The sequence below is a fragment of the Trachypithecus francoisi genome, unplaced genomic scaffold (assembly GCF_009764315.1).
Source record: "Trachypithecus francoisi isolate TF-2019V2 unplaced genomic scaffold, Tfra_2.0 Lachesis_group8, whole genome shotgun sequence".
In the NCBI taxonomy this organism is placed as follows: Eukaryota; Metazoa; Chordata; class Mammalia; order Primates; family Cercopithecidae; genus Trachypithecus; species Trachypithecus francoisi.
In genome coordinates, this window is record NW_022681473.1 from 4,853,189 (window position 1) to 4,869,830 (window position 16,642).

Below are 16,642 nucleotides of genomic sequence, written 5' to 3' on the forward strand. Positions count from 1 at the left end.
GCAGTGAATAAGTCTCATGAGCTCTGATGGTTTTATAGCGGTTTCCCCTTTCATTTGGCTCTCATTCTCTCTTGCCTGCCTCCATGTAAGATGTGCCTTTTGCCTTCTGCCATGATTGTGAGGCCTCTCCAGCTACGTAGAACTGTGAGCCTATTAAACCTCTTTTTCTTTATAAATTACTCAGTCTTGGGTATGTCTTTGTTAGCAGCGTGAAAACGGACTAATACAGCCTTGGAGCTCGTGGCATGACCACGATGTATAGACCCACCCTTCCCTGGGGGGGTGTACAGACCCCCCCATCATGGTACAGCCAGGGGTGGGGGGACTGGGGGATGTACAGACCCCCCCCCACATCGTGGCACAGCCAGGGGTGGGGGCACCGGGGGATGTACAACCCCCCCCCATTGTGGCACAGCCAGGGGTGGGGGGACCGGGGGAAGTACAGACCCCCCCCCATCGTGGCACAGCCAGGGGTGGGGGGACCGGGGGATGTACAGACCCCCCCGTTGTGGCACAGCCGGGGTGGGGGGACCGGGGGATGTACAGACCCCCCCATCGTGGCAGAGCCAGGGATGGGGTGATCGGGGGAGGTACAGATCCCCCTATCGTGGCACAGCCAGGGGTGGGGCGATCGGGGGATGTACAGACCCCCCCATCGTGGCACAGCCAGGGGTGGGGGGGTGTACAGATCCCACTATCAAGGGATGCCACAGATGCCGAGACAGAGAGACTGGGCTGTGGGGGAGCTCACAACCGCTTCACTCTGGGCCCGAGCCCTCTCTACACACTTGGCTGTGAACACAGCTGACCCACTCAGGGCTCCTGCCCTGCCCTGCCAGCCTGCCTGAGCCCCACGCTCGGCAAAGTGGCTCTCCAGCTTCTTGCCCACATCCTTGCTCAAACCTAACAGGATCCGATGGCTGCCTTGCCTGCTCCGTGAAACAACCAAAGGTGCCCTGTGCGATGGTTGGAACTCTCTTCACAGGCCTTCTGCTACACCCATGTGCTCTCGGGGGATGAATGTAAACCCAGCTGCAGGCTGGGGGGCGGGGACATGGCTTCCCTAGGACCCCAGCCCTGACACAGGACCTGGCCCTTGCCCAGAACTGAACAGCCACAATAGTGCAGACCTGGTCCCTGCCTTCAGAGTAATTTGCCCAAAGAGCAGGGAGCTGCACCTTGTAAGCCACCTGAGTGGCCACCAGTGTCACTTCTGGCTCCGACTATCCCTTGAGCTCTTGCTGAGGTGACCTGTCAGGGGCACCCTGCAGGCTCCCCCACCCACTCAATATGGGACTTCCTTGGGGAAGGCTCCCGGAGCCCCCACCCTCACGGGAGAGGCTGGTGGAGACCTGTAGGGGCCAAATGTTTCCCTCCACACCCCACCTTCCTCCCAGGGCAGGCGCCTGTGGAGCCAACACACCAACCACCCTGGCTCCCCTTTCCGCCCTGGAAGGAGTGCTCTACAAGGCAGGAAGGGTACACAGCAGGTGCTTCATAAAGGCCAGAGATTCGACCTGCAGCTGACAAGTAGTAACCATCAGTGGTGTGGGACCTGAGCTTCCACTTGGCTTGGGGTAAGGACAGCCCAACCTCACAGATGGGTCCAGGAGCAGTGACCAAGGTCCGCGGACACCTTCCCAGGGCACTCCCACTACCCACCTCCACCCCGGGGTTTGAAGTTAGGTTCAGTCACATGCACCTGAAATCCAGAAGTGGACGTCACCGGCATCCCGTAAGGGCAGCCTCCAGGTCTCCACAGTCCCAGTGAAAGGCCACCCTGGACCACAGCCTGACACGGTGCTTTGCTCTCCTGGAGCCCGGCGTTGCCAAAGGATCATGATTCATCCAGAGCAAACAGCAGTTTGTGCCAGAAGAGGGTTAACAAATGCCGGCTTTATTTATTTTCCTATCTGCAAATAACCTGAGAAGACAAACTGGTGGGGCGAGCAAGGGATGGAAGATGTTCCCAATCGATGGGCACCACTCACGTCACCCAGGCTGGAGCTGTTGTCTTGCGTGGTTGGAGGTGGGCTCACCCAGCCAGGCTGCCTGCAAACTATTCTTTGGAGCCTCCCCGGGACAGGAGTCCCCCTCCCACCTCACACACCTGTGCTCAGGGCTTCTTCCCAGTTGGGAAGGGTGTGCCTGCTCCTGGCTGGATTCTGTCCCCACCCCCGGGGATGTGGCAGTGTCAGGAGACATTCTTGGTTGTCACAGCGGGTGGCGTGACTGTCATCCTGTGGGTGGAGGTCAGGATGCTGCTGAACTTCCCGCAGTGCACAGGACAGGCTGTGGCCTCCCACATCTGCCGAGCCTGCCACCCTGCCCTGGTTCTGGGGCACCGGGACACGCGCCCCTGGCTCACAGTCAGTCCAGGAAGCAAACAGGCAGGCACCATGCTGGGGTTTTACCAGTTTTATTTCTAGACTTTCACGTTTGTCTTTTTGTCTTCTGCTGGAAACATGCCGGTTACATGTTGGTGCTGGGAAGCGCCATGGTGCAGCCAGAAACACACGGACCCAGCCGCCTGCCGCCCAGACCCTCAGACTTGCGCGTCACAGGACAGACTCCACTGTCCCCCGTGCACTTGCCACCAGCCTTTGGCCTCTCGATACACACAACATCCAGGACTTGTGCCCTTGCCCCATCACGACAGACAAAGCGTCCCCCAAGGCCCCCGCGTGGTTCAGACAGACGCCGCAGCCAGGATGGTTGAGGTAAGCGTGAGCCGTGTTCTGGAGGGGTGGGGTGGGACGGGCCTGTGCCCGCGATGGCCTCTGAGCACAGGATGACCCTGCCAGGGCAAGGCCCCAGCCACGCGGGCCCGCAGCGGGGTGCAAATTCTTTTGGTTCGGCAGCTTGCTAGGTGACCCGGGCACATAGCACTGTGAGCTGGCTTCATTGAGATTTGGAGTCTCTTTAAATTAGCATTATGCTGTAATTAACAAAACAATAACAAACAGAACACTAGTACATGACAGATTAAACATACCCAAAACTTGAACAAATTCCAGAAGCTATTCCAATCATCCCGAATGAGAGTCCTACGGGCACAGTGCCGTGGTGGCATGTAAGACACACTTGTTATAATAATAATAATAATAATTATGCAACTTCCATAGCTACACGCAAAGAATGACACAGCTGTAAAAACTACTATGATGATACGCCCCCGATCAGATGAAGAGCCCAGCATCACAGGCGCAGGGAAGAGAAGATGGACACAGCCTGGTCTCCAGGGACACCGGCACGGTTCTCACGCACGCGGCCTCGGGGCCGGCCCCCACCAGCCTGTGTGGGATCGCACCCGCGTGTCTGCCCGCCGAAGCAGACAGAACCTGCCCGCTGGGTCCACCATGGCTAAGTGAAGCATGAGGTATTGTGAAACAGGAACCTTTTTGGAATAGAGCAGTAATCACATTAAGTCAAAATTGATCACATAAAAAAAAAAAAAAAAAAAAAAAACTACAAAAAAGGCATCTGTAATACAATGTTCTAAGAGAAAATTAAAACTAGTACATGGCAGTATATGACATTGTAAAACAAAAAACTGATCCTCCAATAGCAGCAAACAATGTGAAAGAGATACAGAGAAGCGATGTGAATATTTCCAAACCGTGCCTGGAAGTCAACGGTAGCAGCGCAATAGGAAAACGGAGCTGCGGCCTGTCCCCGGTGTGGGCACCGCCCCGTCCCCTCGGGAGCCTCCTCCTCACACCTCCTCCTGCCTGTCCTCCCTCACACATCAGCCTCCACACTCTTGCCACCTCCCTTCAACACTTCCTAAATAAAAATTACAAGAATTACAGAGCCAAGATGTGCAAATTGTCTATTTTGTCACTAAGTTTTTTAAAGGAAGGGGCAGGGGATAAGAATATATCGGAACCAAACTTATGTCGAGTACCCTAATTTTCCTTGTGACACCCATGCCTTTCCAACCAGATGACTTTGGGAAACGCCAAACAGGCTGAATCCATGTCTTTGTGTGGTTTTTTTCCTCCAGATTGTTTTTTCTCACCTATAAAAGGTTCTATCTTTAAAAATAAACTGTATCAAACCTGCAACATGAAACACAGAAGGTCTGTGTATGTATGTCTGTGTGTTTAAATCAAGGGGAGATTGCATTTATAAATCATACTGGCCTTATGAACATCCTCTGCAATAAATATACTTTTTAGCCTTAACTATAAATTATATATTTTAGTGTTTAAAAACCTTCCGGTGTGAAACATCTAAGATAACCCTTAAACCACCTGTTCTCTAGGTAAACCTCTGAGATCCCTACTTTCAAACACCAGTTGGCACCAAAGGATTCCTAAACTTCAACTTCTTTAAAGAAAAGGAAAGGAACTTATCATCCTGGCAATGTGAGAATGCAAACCTTTTTCTTCTTAACTGGCACGCAGCTTCCCAAACACCCCGCCTCCACTGCCACCACAGTGGCCCGCACTTGCCTCGAAGTCCTGCTTACACTCAAGTACATGGATATTCCCAAACCATTCCATTAGAAAACTGCCCTCCCTCCACACACAACAAAAACAGCGCTATTTCCTACACCTATTGGACTGAAAGTGCTTGGAAATGGAATGGTTTTAGAATATTGAGAAGAACACACACCAAGTAGCTGTGGGTTGAACCTGGACGTGAGCTGGCTGTGGGGCCGTTGGGTAGAAAACCAGCATCTCATAAACAGGTCACTAGAAAAATAGGAAGAGTATAAAAATAGAATATTTTATGTCACTATTTCGTCTTCTCTTCATAGTAGCGTATCGCAGGAGTGGGACAGGTGGCCTTTCCCGACCCTGCGACGCTGGCTGGTGCCCGACAAACCTCCACTGGGATGGTGGTCACAGGTGCAAAGGACATGCACACGGGCACGCTACGCTACTGTAACCAAGAGGTGACTTCAGCCATGGATAAGGTGAAGAGGTTACACATCTACCTACGGAATATAATAACATACAATGACTTATAAAGTGACTACATGCATATGAGCAAGCAAAGTACAGAGATGCCTAGAACCAAACTACAGCTGCGCTTTTCAGGAAAAGCACAAGAATACGTTTTTCTACCTAAAACCCTCTTCTACTTTAAAAATGGTTTGCTGAACTTTTCTATGTTTTTAAAATGTTTTTATGCTTTCTTTTTTAACACGTAAAGGATCGAACCTAATCCTCTCCCGAGACTCCTGCTTTGTGTTAATGCCTATTCTTACAACAGAGAAACAAGTACATTAATATAAAAACGAGTTGATTATTGGGGTATAAAATCCTCTATTGTCTGTAACACAACCCTCCTCCCCCACTGCTCAGGGTTATGCAAATACTATTTTTTTTCTCACTCTTTTAAAGACAGTTTTTGGGTAATCTTTTTCTTTTGCTTAAGTCAGAGATGGAAGGGAGAAAGAGCAAAGGAAAAAATAACCAACAACAAGGAGAATGAAGCTTTCCCTTCTGGTATCGAAATGCTCTGGAGAGGAGGGACTGTCAGGGGAGCACCTGGGGCCGGTTCCGCCCTCGCTGTGGGTGGCGGTGGCGCCTGCCTGCCTGGCGCCCTCAGATGTCCACGTCCCGCACGTCGGTGGGTGTGCAAGCCAGGTCCACCTCCTCCTCCTCCTCTTCCTCCTCCTCGGCGGCCTTGGGGTCCATGTTCTGCTGGGCCTGGCGCAGGCTTGACTCCAGCAGGGCTTCGATCTGCTCCTGGCAGGCCCGGAGGCAGTCCTGAGAGAGACGGGGTGGGGAGAGGTGGGAAGAGGGGGTCCTTAGAAGGGGCCTGCAGCGAGGGCCCCCTCCCAGGTGCCACGACCTGGAAGGCCTCTATAAGAGCAAGACTAAGTAAAAAACTGTCCCTTGACCCATGCTGCCTCCTCTGAACCTGAGTGAGATGTGGGAGCTGCCATCACCTGTCAGTGAGACACTCAGGACCCAATGCTTCCACCTCCCACCTGGCCTCCGGAGCCACAAGACACCAGATGCTTGCCCGCCCACCCTGCACCCGCTCTACCCATCCCCATGCTCAACAGCGCCTTGACCTCCTGTTCCCACTGGCCCTGCCAGCTCCCTGGGGAATTCAGTGCCATCTGATCTGGACAGACAGGCCCTTTGAGTCCTGCCTTTTCAGACAACCTCTCCGTGTGGCAGCCCTCTAGGTGAACCTGGACTTCCATGATCAACGGCTGTCAAAGTCTTAGGCCATGCATGACTGAGGATGAATGCTGGGTGGCCAGGGGGACCTGGACCCTTGATCCCTCCCCTCCATCCTCTCCCGCTCAGGCTTGTGCCCCGGGGCCACCCATCAGCCTGGCACAGCATATATCCACCCGCTGCGGCCACAGAGGTGCTCGCCCTCGGGTGGAGTGCAACAGAAGCTCCTGGAAGTCCTGCACCTCCACCTGCCGGGGCTCCAGACTCCCTTGGCGGCGGCCGCACCACACTGTCAGTGGGAAAGAGCAGCCATGGAATCCGGAACCCCGCGCCCAGCCGGGGGCCTCTCCTAGGCTCCAGCACGGGCAAGTCCCAGGCAGCCCGAAGCGGCTGCCTCCTGCCCAGGGGCTTCTGGATAGAGAACTAGCTCCATGTGTTGGGGCTGTGTGTGTCCCAACTGCCAGGAAGCCACAGTAGGGCTTCAAGCCAAGTCTCCAGGCAGCCCAGGAAACAGACTTTCCACAAGGAGCAGGGCTGGGCCACAGCCCCAGCAGGTGCCGCTGAACTTCCAACCAGATGGGGATGGACAAAGGCGTGGCGTGACAGGCGATGACCTGGGCCAGAAGGACTTTGAGGTGGACCCCTGGAGTCGTGACATTTTAGTGTCCTGTGCCTTTAGAGGGAGGGCTTTCCTCTCCCGCCTTTTAGATAAATTCTCATCATGGCAAATGAAGCCGGCTGGGCTGGCAGCACAAACAGTCCCAATGTACAGATGGGGAAACTGAGGCCAGAGACCTGGAGTGAGATCCAAGACTCCTTACGTTCAACCTAAAACACCAGCCACCCTCAGTTCCCAGCTCCAGGGGCCTGGCAGCTCCACCCACGGACTCTTCACCTGCCGCCCGCCCCCCTCACCATGACCCGCTCCAGGGTCACGCATGCAGCTGGACTCCATTTCCCTCATTCCTCTGGCCCCACAGTTGCCTGCAAGGCTACCCCAGTGGACAGAGCTGTTCTCTCACAGCCAGCAGCTCCAAGGAGGCAGCACGCTCCTCCACAAAAAGTCACTGGTGTGTGGCACTGTGCACTCGATTCACACAGATGGACATTCCACCCACCAAAGAAAATTCTAGGACACGCCCTAGAAAGTGCAAGGGCCTCTGCTGTGAACGGTTTTTCTGAGTCTGGGCTCAGCTAATCAGGCAGAGTGGACTCCGCCTCAGGTAACTTCACCCCGTGTGTCAGCTGTGAGGCGTGTGCCTCCGATCTAGTTAAGATGGTCTCTACTCAAATAAGGGCCAGTGCCCCACTTCCCACAGCTGCCCGAACACAGCAACATCCCAGGGCAGATACCCATGGTGGAGAAGCGCTTTTCACTCAGGACGTGGAGTTCGAAATGAAAAGTGCAGATGCGAGTTTCATTTTGACGGAGGGGCTTTCCCTTTGCTGGGCTTCTGGAGGCCTCCATGGCGTTTCTGAGCCATTTTCCTGAGAGAACTGTGGGCTGCTGGCCTCCACCCTACAGCGGGTGAGGACACCTTACCACCCCCACAGGATAACATGGGGCAGGGTGCAAGGGAGGCCACGGCCGAGAACACAGAAGGGAGGGGAGGGCGCCCCTGCCACCTCCAGTATCCCATGGCAAAAATGCTTCTTCCTCTTCCGAGACACACATGGGCTGGGCAGCCGCTAGCTGCCTAGAGGCACCGCTAGGCAGGGGACAGGCAGGTGAACCCTAGATAGCATCTGCTGAGACCCGTGCAGAGCCCCCGGGAGGCTCGAGGGCAGACCACCAAGAGGCGGCCCAGGCCAGAGCCAAAACGGGCCTCGCAGGCCCACCCGGCTCCAAGCTGGGGTCAGGCGGTCACTGCTTCACACACCGCAGGGCCGGCGGCTGACCCGGCCACCTCTCTGGTCTAATTTGGTAAATGCCAAAAACCCTTTTGATTGTCATTTTAATTCTTTCTTTAAGAAAAGAATCGGGAATAAAACAATGGCATTTTTAAGAAGAAAGACGCAGTCATCCCAGGGTTTAACGGCAGCAGCCTCTCAAAGAGGCCGTAAACAAGGCTGTCTCTATCCGCCCGTTGTCCGGTGTCTCGGACCTCACAGGAGCCCTTTTCAAGCATCTATTTATTGGCCACGCACATTGTGGCCCAAACAAAGCTCGCCTGGGCCTAACCCCACACACTATCACCACACGCACCATTGGCTGGGGCCGCCTGGGGCCTTCGTCCTGGACGCTTCGCCCAGAAACACTCTACAGCTCCTGGAAGCCCCAGGGGACGTGAGAAGCCTGTGAGGACCTCCCGACCGGTCAGTGAGTTCTAGGAGCAGTGGAAGAAGCTGGTGCCCTGTCAGTCTGTGGCTTGGGGTCCGAGGGGCGCAGCCCCAGCCCCAACCCCAACCCTGTCACCCTTGCACCAGCCTTGGCATTTCCGTGGCACGAGGTGTCTCCTGCCTGTGAGCCCCGGTGAGGCTCCCTGGGACATCACCTGACTCACCGGGTCACACTTGATCACTCTGGAGAGGAAGCGTGTGAGGCGGCAGTAGGACAGGAAGTTGTTGGGGCTCCCCAAGTTCAGGCCTTGCACTGCGGCCACTACGCTCCCCGCTGCCACCATGGAGGGTGGATTGGAAATGAACTTCACATCTGCAGCAGGAGAGAGGGAAGGGGGCTGTGAGCAGGGGACCCGTGATCTGGGCATCCCCACGTGCTGGCTCTGAGCAAGCCTCTGGAGAGGGTACCACTCTCCAGGCCCTCTGTGGCTGCACATCCAGGCCCTCCCCAGCCTCCAGCCATCCCTGGGTACTAGGAGAGCAGGAGCCCGGCCCAGGGACCCTCCAGGAATGTCAGTCCCACTGTTGACTCAACCATAACCAAGCAAAGAGAAAGCCATGGGAAGACAGGACAGGTGACATGGACATCACTACCCTCTCATCCTTTTAGCATCTTGAGCCTTGTGAATGTTATCACTTATTCACAAAAACAAAGTTAGATGACACAAATATGAGAACATAGACATGTCGCCTCTAGGACCCTAAACCTTAACCCCAAGTACCTGCCACCCCCCAGCAGCAGGGATTGGAGACAAGTCATATTCTGAAGGGACGTTGCACGGGGCCAGGCCATGGGGGGCTGTAGGGCACTGATGAAGCCATTCCGTGTCCATCGAGGGGCAAGCCCTGGCCGGCAGCCTTCATTCAGGGTGGCCGTGATGGTGTGGCTCCGGCTCAGGCCCTGGTGCCAGGAGAGCCCGGCTTGGCTCACTCGGGAAGGAAGAGCTGCTCCAGCAACCCATGGCCCTTGCCATGGGACCACGACTATCATAGTGACCTTCAGAGCATGGACCAAGTACACCCCAACTCCACCCGGGCCCTCTACTCACAACTCTATTTCTGGCCGACGACAAAAACACTTTTCTGGGCCGCTTGATGTAGCCCAGCAATTCCAGCGACGTCCCAAGTAAGGGAAGAGGTGTGGGGTTCCTAGGGATCCCCTTGGGACACCCTTGGAGGACTGGGCCAGGAGCCGGGTCCCAGGAGGGAGCAGCTTTCCCAAGAAGGCACCAATCCCCCTACTCGGGGCTTCCTGGGGACTGTCCCGCACATCTGGGCCTACTTCCAAGGGGCACACCAATCTAGGGCAGCCCATCAGCCTTTGTGGTCTGCAAAAAACTCCCTCTGGTCACTGTCAGCTACTGGGACTCATCTGCCTGCCAGGCTGCAGTAGTGGGTATCTCGGGGCCTCTGTGACTGACCTAGACAAACAGCAGACCAGCTCTTATAGACAGCCTCGCCACCAATCACGTCCCGGTTTGTGGTGGGGAACGCCGGCCTCCCCTCCTCAGGGCAGTCATGCACCTACCGTGGACAGGTGGGCCAGCGTGGGATGTGCCTCTGGGCCTGGCCCCCACCCCAGCTCCACTGGGGGTAGCCCTTTGTCACACCCACAAGGAATTCTGCATAGGAACCAGGGGCCCTGGGCTGGGAGCTGGACGTCAGCAGGGATGAGTGTGGCATCTTTGTCGGCCCCATCGCCTCATCTCGCGCCACTGAGCGCCCGGGAACAAGGGGGGTCGGGGGAGCTGAATGGGAGCCGACCCAGGCACAAAGGGAGAGGGGCCCCCACGGGCCGCCAGGGGTGCGGCGGCCCATCCGAGACTTCATCCCGAGAGAATAAACAACTTCGGCCTTGTTAGAGAGGGGCGCCGGCGAGGGGCTGGGAAGAAACGCAGCCACCCTGAAGGGGAGACAAAGCCGGCTGCTGGGCGCCGTAACAACTTAAAAAAAGAAATCCTTAACGAGCCGAGCCACCTCTTTTCCCCTTTAAATGGGAGCAGTTCCACCCAGTCTGAGAGCCATGAATGAAAACCTTTTCACGGAGGCAAATCAGAACCGCACACAGAAACCGCTTCTGCAGGGAGCGACAGGTTCTAGCTGGCCCCGTACCTTGTGCCCCCCGTCTCCAGGGGCACACGCAGAGCGGAGTCACTGGGGCCACGTTGTTTCAGAAGCTCATTCCCCCACCCGAATGTGTGGTGCTGCCTGTGTTTAGATTGGGAGCCACCCAGAATTAGACACCAAAGTTCCAGGATTTGACCCTATCCGCTGCCCGGTTGTAAAGGGAAGTGACAGCTGTCCTGGAAGCTCCTAGGTAGTGGATGTTCCTCACCTGGCCTCCCACTGAGCCAAGGGCACACCTGCCCTGAAACCCCCATGCGTGAGTGTATGCGGCATGTGCACACCTGCTGGGGACGTGGGGCCAGGGATGCCTGGCGCAGGGAGAACCCCCAGCATCCCCTTTAAATGTAACCCTTGCCACATGGACGGCAGAAACACCTTCCCAGACTCTTTTCCATGCCTCCACCTCCTTCAGCCCGTCTCTAACTCTAAGCAGCCCTAAGTCACTCTCATCTCCACAGATGTCCAGCAGGACCAAGGCACCGGCTGCTCAGTTACGTTCCATGGGGTGGCCGTGGGTCAGGACCTGGAGCACTTTGCAGGGGTGGATCCCCTGGCCTCCTGCCCCTCCCTCGGGGCCCACCCTGGAGTGGACTCCACAGCCACTGAGAGTAAGTGCACAGCTGGGTCCCCGAGTGTCCCTCCTCCACCCACCGCTGGGGGCGCCTTAGCAGACCAAGGGCGTGCAGTAGCGGGGAGGGTGAGACTGCACCTGCCCACTGCCTCCCACCAGCACTCAGGGGTCCTAGGAGGGGAGCTCCTCCGCAGGAGCCACCCTGTAGGGAGGCTGTGCAAGAACCACGCCCCACATTCTCTCCAGGAAACTTTGCATTTCTCTGAAGCCACTTTCAGCTCCATAAAAGGCTGTCTGGAGTCTCCAGAGGCCTCTCTCCTCTGAGGAGCACCAGCCAGAGAATGCCTCCCTGTCTGCCGCATGCCCCCACCCCCCCACTGTCAGACCCATCCAGGCTGGACGACATCCTTGGCATCTTCATCTGCCCACCTTGGGGCCTAGCTTGGAAACATGTTGGGGATGGGTTCCTGCCCCAAGCAGGTGGAGGAGGTGGGGGAGGCCTCATACCGAAACCAGAAACCATTCTGGAATACCAGATACTGGTGTCAGAAGGGAGCACTGAAGTAGGCTTGGGGGGCTCCGCCCTCTGAGGAGGGGAGAAGATGCTACTGCCTCCTTGATGCCCCCTGGGCCTTGCGGCCTAGGTCACCCAGAGTGAGCCCCCAAACAGATGTGACGACTGAGGCTTGAGCAAAGATGGGCCACAGCAGAGCTGGGTGGGATGGGGGCATGCCCCCCCCATCAGGGTAACCAGGCCTCCTGGGCCAGGAAAGGAGGTGGTCACAGGGGGGTCAGAGGCAGGGCTGGGGACAGCAAGAGGCAGCACCCTGTGTATGTGCGTGTCTGTCCCCACTGGGTTCTGGGGCCAGGGCTATGTCAGGGAGGGGCCTCTGGGGCCATGCCAGGGGAAGTGAGGACTGGGTGCTTCTGCTGCCCACGGTGGCGGCCCAAGCTGAGACTGCTCTGAAGCACTCCCCAGGGCTCAGCGGAGGCCCGCTGGCTGGCAGCACCCCTGGCAGGGCCTCAGGCAGCAGAGCTCCTCTGCTGGACACCCCTGCACTCGGCTGCCCAGAGCACGTGGTGCAGGCGGGCCAACAGCTCTCCCTGCCCCTGGAGGCGTCTCTGGCAAGTGGCCCAGCCTGGGAGAGGCCAGGAGGGGGCCCTGCAGCTCAGGCTCCTTAAGGACACAAGAAGGGCTGGAGGTGGGTGGGGAAAGGAGGCGGCCCTGCGGCCAAGGTAAACCCCTTTGAGCATGGAGTGGCCACAGGCTGCCTGGCCTGGAGGATGAGGCCACAGCAGCTGGACACAGGCAGGCCGAGCTGTCCACACCGATGCCCCAGGTACTGCATGGTGGCCGTGAGGGAGCAAATCCCCTTCCATCCAGCACAACAAATAATCCAGGGCCTCTGCTCACCAGAGCTGGAAGAGCGGTTCCCAGCGCAGGAGGGAGCCTAGGAACATCTTCCCAGACAGCACCCAGGTGGGGAGCAAGAAGCCGGCCAGGGTCACCTAAGGAGCTGGCTCTCAAGCGGAGGCTGGGGGCTGCTGGGCCTACCCTACCTGTGGCACAGAGGGCAACGAAGGTCTGCGCGTGTTTGCGGATGATCTGTTTGTTCTCCTCCGCCTCCGGCATTTTGGAAAGGAAGTGTTCGATGAAATCGTGCGGGGTCATGGCGGCCAGGTTCCACTTGAGCTTGTTCACCAGGAGCAGCTCCATTTGCTGCGAACACAGGGTGAGCGGCCATCAGGGGAGGTGCGGGCCGGCCCAGGGGCGCGGGGAAGCCGGCAGCATGGGGGCCCGGGCCATGCAGCACCTCCGGCTCAGAGCACTGGCCCCTGCGTCTCGTGCGGTCCTGGAGGTGGGAGGGGAGGGCTGGCGAATGATGGGGGTGGTGTCGGGGAGCTGGGGCAACACGCGATCCCAGATCAAAACAGAAAAGGTGGCCGCTGCGTGAAAAGATTCTGCAAATGGAAACAAAAAGACCTCCCACCACCTGGAACGGGAGGGCGCAGTGCCGAGCGCGGCGCTCCTCGTGCAGCCGCTGGAGGGCGCGCGCCGCCCACTTTTCGGCCACACTGCGGGGCGCGAACGCGGTGGGAGTCGCAGGCAAGCGACTTGGGGGCGGCGGGACCGGGGCGGCTGGGATCCCGCCCGCTCCCGGGACAGGGACGCCCGGCGGCGGGGCCGCCCTCCCTCGGAGCAGATATGTCAGAGGCGGGCCGGCTGCCACTGCCTGCACCTTCCCCGGCCCCGTGGTCCTGCGTGCAACTCTCGGGGGGTCAGGGGGCGGCGGGGTCCCGCGGTTACCAGCAGCTCCTCGGGCTGGATGGAGTTGTCGGTGTAGATGCACAGCTTCTCGGCTGTCAGGGGGATGGTCTCCTTCATCTTAGAGGCCACGAACATGCAGGTGGCCCCCAGCAGCTGCAGGCGGCTCTTTTTCACCGGCTCCAGCGACAGGAAGCGGTCCAGGTAGTTCATGGCCAGCGGGAAGACCTCCTCCTCGCACTTCTGCTCCTCGCAGACCTGCCGAGGCACGGGGCCCGTGACCGCCGCCGCCAGGTCGCGCCGCCCTCCCCCGCCCCCGCACCCCCCCATCGCGCTCGGCAGGACCGCCAGTTCTGAAGGGCGCCGAGGGGTCGGGGCCGGGGGCGGAAGGACCTTCCTGTGATGCGCCCCCTCCCCCGTGCGTCCCCAGTACCCACCCTCCCCGAAACTGAAAGGGAAAGTCCCCGCGAGGCTGGCACGGTGGGGGCGGGAGCGGGCACAGCTGGGCGGCGTGCGCGGCGGCGCGGGCTGCCGGCCCTGGGGACCCCGGCCCGCCCTGGAGCTCCGTGGTCCCTCTGACTGGGGGTCGACACCCACTGGGGTGCGGGGCCGCGCAACGGGCCGCGGGGTTGGGCGCCGCGCCTGCGAGACACAAAGGTGGCGTCCCAGGCCGCCGCGCCGCATTTCCCCAGACGTCATCTTTTCAAAAAATATTTAAAAATATTAAAAAAATAACTAAGTGCATAAAAAAACCCTGAAAATGACCCTCAGGCGACCCTTTACCCAGGCCGAGGGTCGGGAGTTCATTACAGGCTCCGGGGGGAGCCCCAGGAATTCAAACTCCGGGGCCCCCCTTCCCCCTGGGCGCGGGCGGTGTTTCCCTCTCGCAAGGGCACCACGCCGCACTTTCAAAAATTATTTAAAAATACTTGCGGGCCCCTCAGGCGCCCACCGAAGGTCTGAAAATGTGCTCCTAGGCCTCCGGCTCGCTCAGAGAAGGTCCCCCAAGCCGAGATCCCTGCAGACGGGGATCAAGCCCTGGCGTCTTGGGGGCCACGCGACCTTGCAGCCCGGCGTGCTCTCCGGCCCAGGCTGCCCATTCGGGGCGCCCCGGGACTCGCTGCTTGAACAAAGGGTCCCCCTTCCCGAGCGGGGTCCCCCCAAAACTCCCCATGCCGCGTCCCTGCGCCCCTCCCGCGGGCTCCCGGCGGCCGCGCGGCCCCTAGCTGCGGCCCCAGCGCCCGGCGGCCGCTCCCCGCCCCCACCCTGCCCCCAATTATTAATAAACACTTTTGCTTTGCAATAAAAGAGCAAAGATGGCGCATAATACTGGCACGAGCGGCCCTTGCATACGTGTCCATGGATATTAATTTAAAAATCAAATCTATGCCCCCTCCCCCCGGAGTTGGCGGCTCTCGGCCGCAGCGGCCGCGAGAGGAGGCGCAGCCGGGCTGGGGCGCAGGCGGGGGGCACAAAGCGCACTCAGCCTGCCAGCCCGCACCCTCGGGCCCATTGGGGTGCCCCTGACACTGGCTTCTCCCGACGGCACCCCTCCCCAACCCCCTTCTCCCTTCCCACGAAACGCAACTTATAGCACCCCCACCCCCACCCCTTCCTGCTTCAGAAAATACCCACAATTTTTATTTTGAAAATACGGATCCCTAGCAACACCACGGCAAACTTCAAAGTTCTAGCGGGAGAGAAGGGAGGGGGGTGAGGAGCAAAGAAACGTGGGTCTGGGCAACAAGTTGCAGGGAAGTCTTACGAGAGCCGCCCAAAGCCCCGCACCTCCAGCATCCAGGTGGCGACGATCTTCCGCATGGACGGCAGGACCTCCTTCTGCACACATTTGAAGTAGGACACCGAGGGCGCGCAGGTCTCCTCCGCCTTCAGCATGGCCCGCAGCACCCGGTCATTGAGGAGGTTGGCATCGGGGTACGCGCGGCGGATGGTTTCCACTTCGCAGCACAGGAGCTGGTGTTCCATGGCTGGGGCTCTGCCTGGGCAGCTGGGGAGGGCTGTGGGTCCGGGCTGGGTCCGCGCTCGGCTCTCGCTTCTGCTGCCGCGCGCTCCCTCGCGCTATTCTGCCCCTCGCCGGAGCGTGCGGACTCTGCTGCTCGCTGCTACTGCGCCGACAGCCCTCTGGAGGCTCCAGGACTTTGCAACTTCAACAAAACTCCCCTGTAGTCCGTGTGACGTTACTGTTGTTAAGCAGAGATCAAAGCCGGGCAGAGAATGGGAGCGGGAGGGGGGCGGGGGCGGGCGCAGGGGGAGGGGACGCGGGCGCCAAACGCCGGGAGCAGCGAGGGGCAGAGCCCAAAAGCCATCCCCGAGGCGCCGCGCCTGCCCTGCGGTGTAGTTGCCCCCGTAGTCCGGTTTTCATAGAAATGCAAATCGCCCCGCTGCAGCCTTTCTCCCTGCCGGGGAAGAGGGGTGCAGGGGACCCCGTCTGCCTCGAGTGGGTTCCCCGGGATTTAGGGGGTGAGGTGGAGGTGGCTCTGCAGTAGGGGACAACTAGGAAGGCCGGCAGGCCACATGCAGCCTGGGGAGACCACGAGAAGGGGGGACTCTAGGGCGCGGCGACACCCCATATCCAAGCCGGCAGAATGGGCGCATTTCCAAGAACGCCACGAGGGCACCCACGGGCGGACGGACGGCCAAAGAATCTCAGCGACTGCATCTTCTTTCATTTTCATTAACACGTGTAAATTTCAAGAACTATTTAGCATACAGGGACGGGGAGGACCCGGCACACAACCCCTATGCAAGTTTCATTCCGGTGCACAGGGGCGTCGTTGCAAATGCCCAAGGGGGTAACCCTAAAAGTTAGAGGAATTTCAGCTTAGCATGCGCTCGCTCAAAAAATAAACTAAAATAAATGCCCGCAAATTCCAGCAGCAGCCCAAGATGGTGGCCAGCATTTCCTTCATCTTGTCCCTCTAGCCTGGAGACTCTTCGGGCTGCCTTCCTACCTTGACCAGTCGGTCCTTGCGGGGATCCCCAAATGCACCCCCTCCCTTCCCGTGCCGGCTATTTAACCGGGAGAAACACACCTCTGAATGGAAAGCTGAGAAACAGTGATCTCCGTTCTGACTCATTTTTTTAATTAAAAAAGAAATTAAATTGCTGGAAATATTAGTCGCCTCAGCCTGGGACAAGACCACTGGGAGGTTCCTAATTGGTTTTGTTGGG

The 16,642-nt window shown here is 58.4% G+C and overlaps 2 protein-coding genes across 3 annotated transcripts in view; one reads left to right on the forward strand and one right to left on the reverse strand.

Moving 5' to 3' along the window:
• LTO1 (LTO1 maturation factor of ABCE1) overlaps nt 1–7,941 on the forward strand; it is a 28,033-nt gene extending 20,092 nt beyond the window's left edge. The window contains exon 7 of one of the 2 annotated variants that reach the window (XR_004436183.1): nt 7,930–7,941. Coding sequence is in view for 1 of the 2 variants with exons in the window: in XM_033207578.1 (XP_033063469.1) it covers nt 1,398–1,527 (130 nt within the window). In the remaining variant the exon portion in view is untranslated. Of the gene's footprint in view, nt 1–1,397; nt 3,487–7,929 lie in introns of those variants that run through there. The other variant, XM_033207578.1, reaches the window with a different exon arrangement.
• On the reverse strand, nt 2,404–15,658 carry CCND1 (cyclin D1). The gene is made up of 5 exons (XM_033207579.1): nt 15,239–15,658; nt 13,493–13,708; nt 12,745–12,904; nt 8,651–8,799; nt 2,404–5,723 (listed from the first exon to the last, which is right to left on the reverse strand). Exons 1-5 carry the CDS (start codon nt 15,434–15,436, stop codon nt 5,559–5,561), a joined length of 888 nt encoding a protein of 295 aa, XP_033063470.1. The 5' UTR covers nt 15,437–15,658; the 3' UTR covers nt 2,404–5,558.
• Nucleotides 15,659–16,642: the final 984 nt, after the last annotated feature.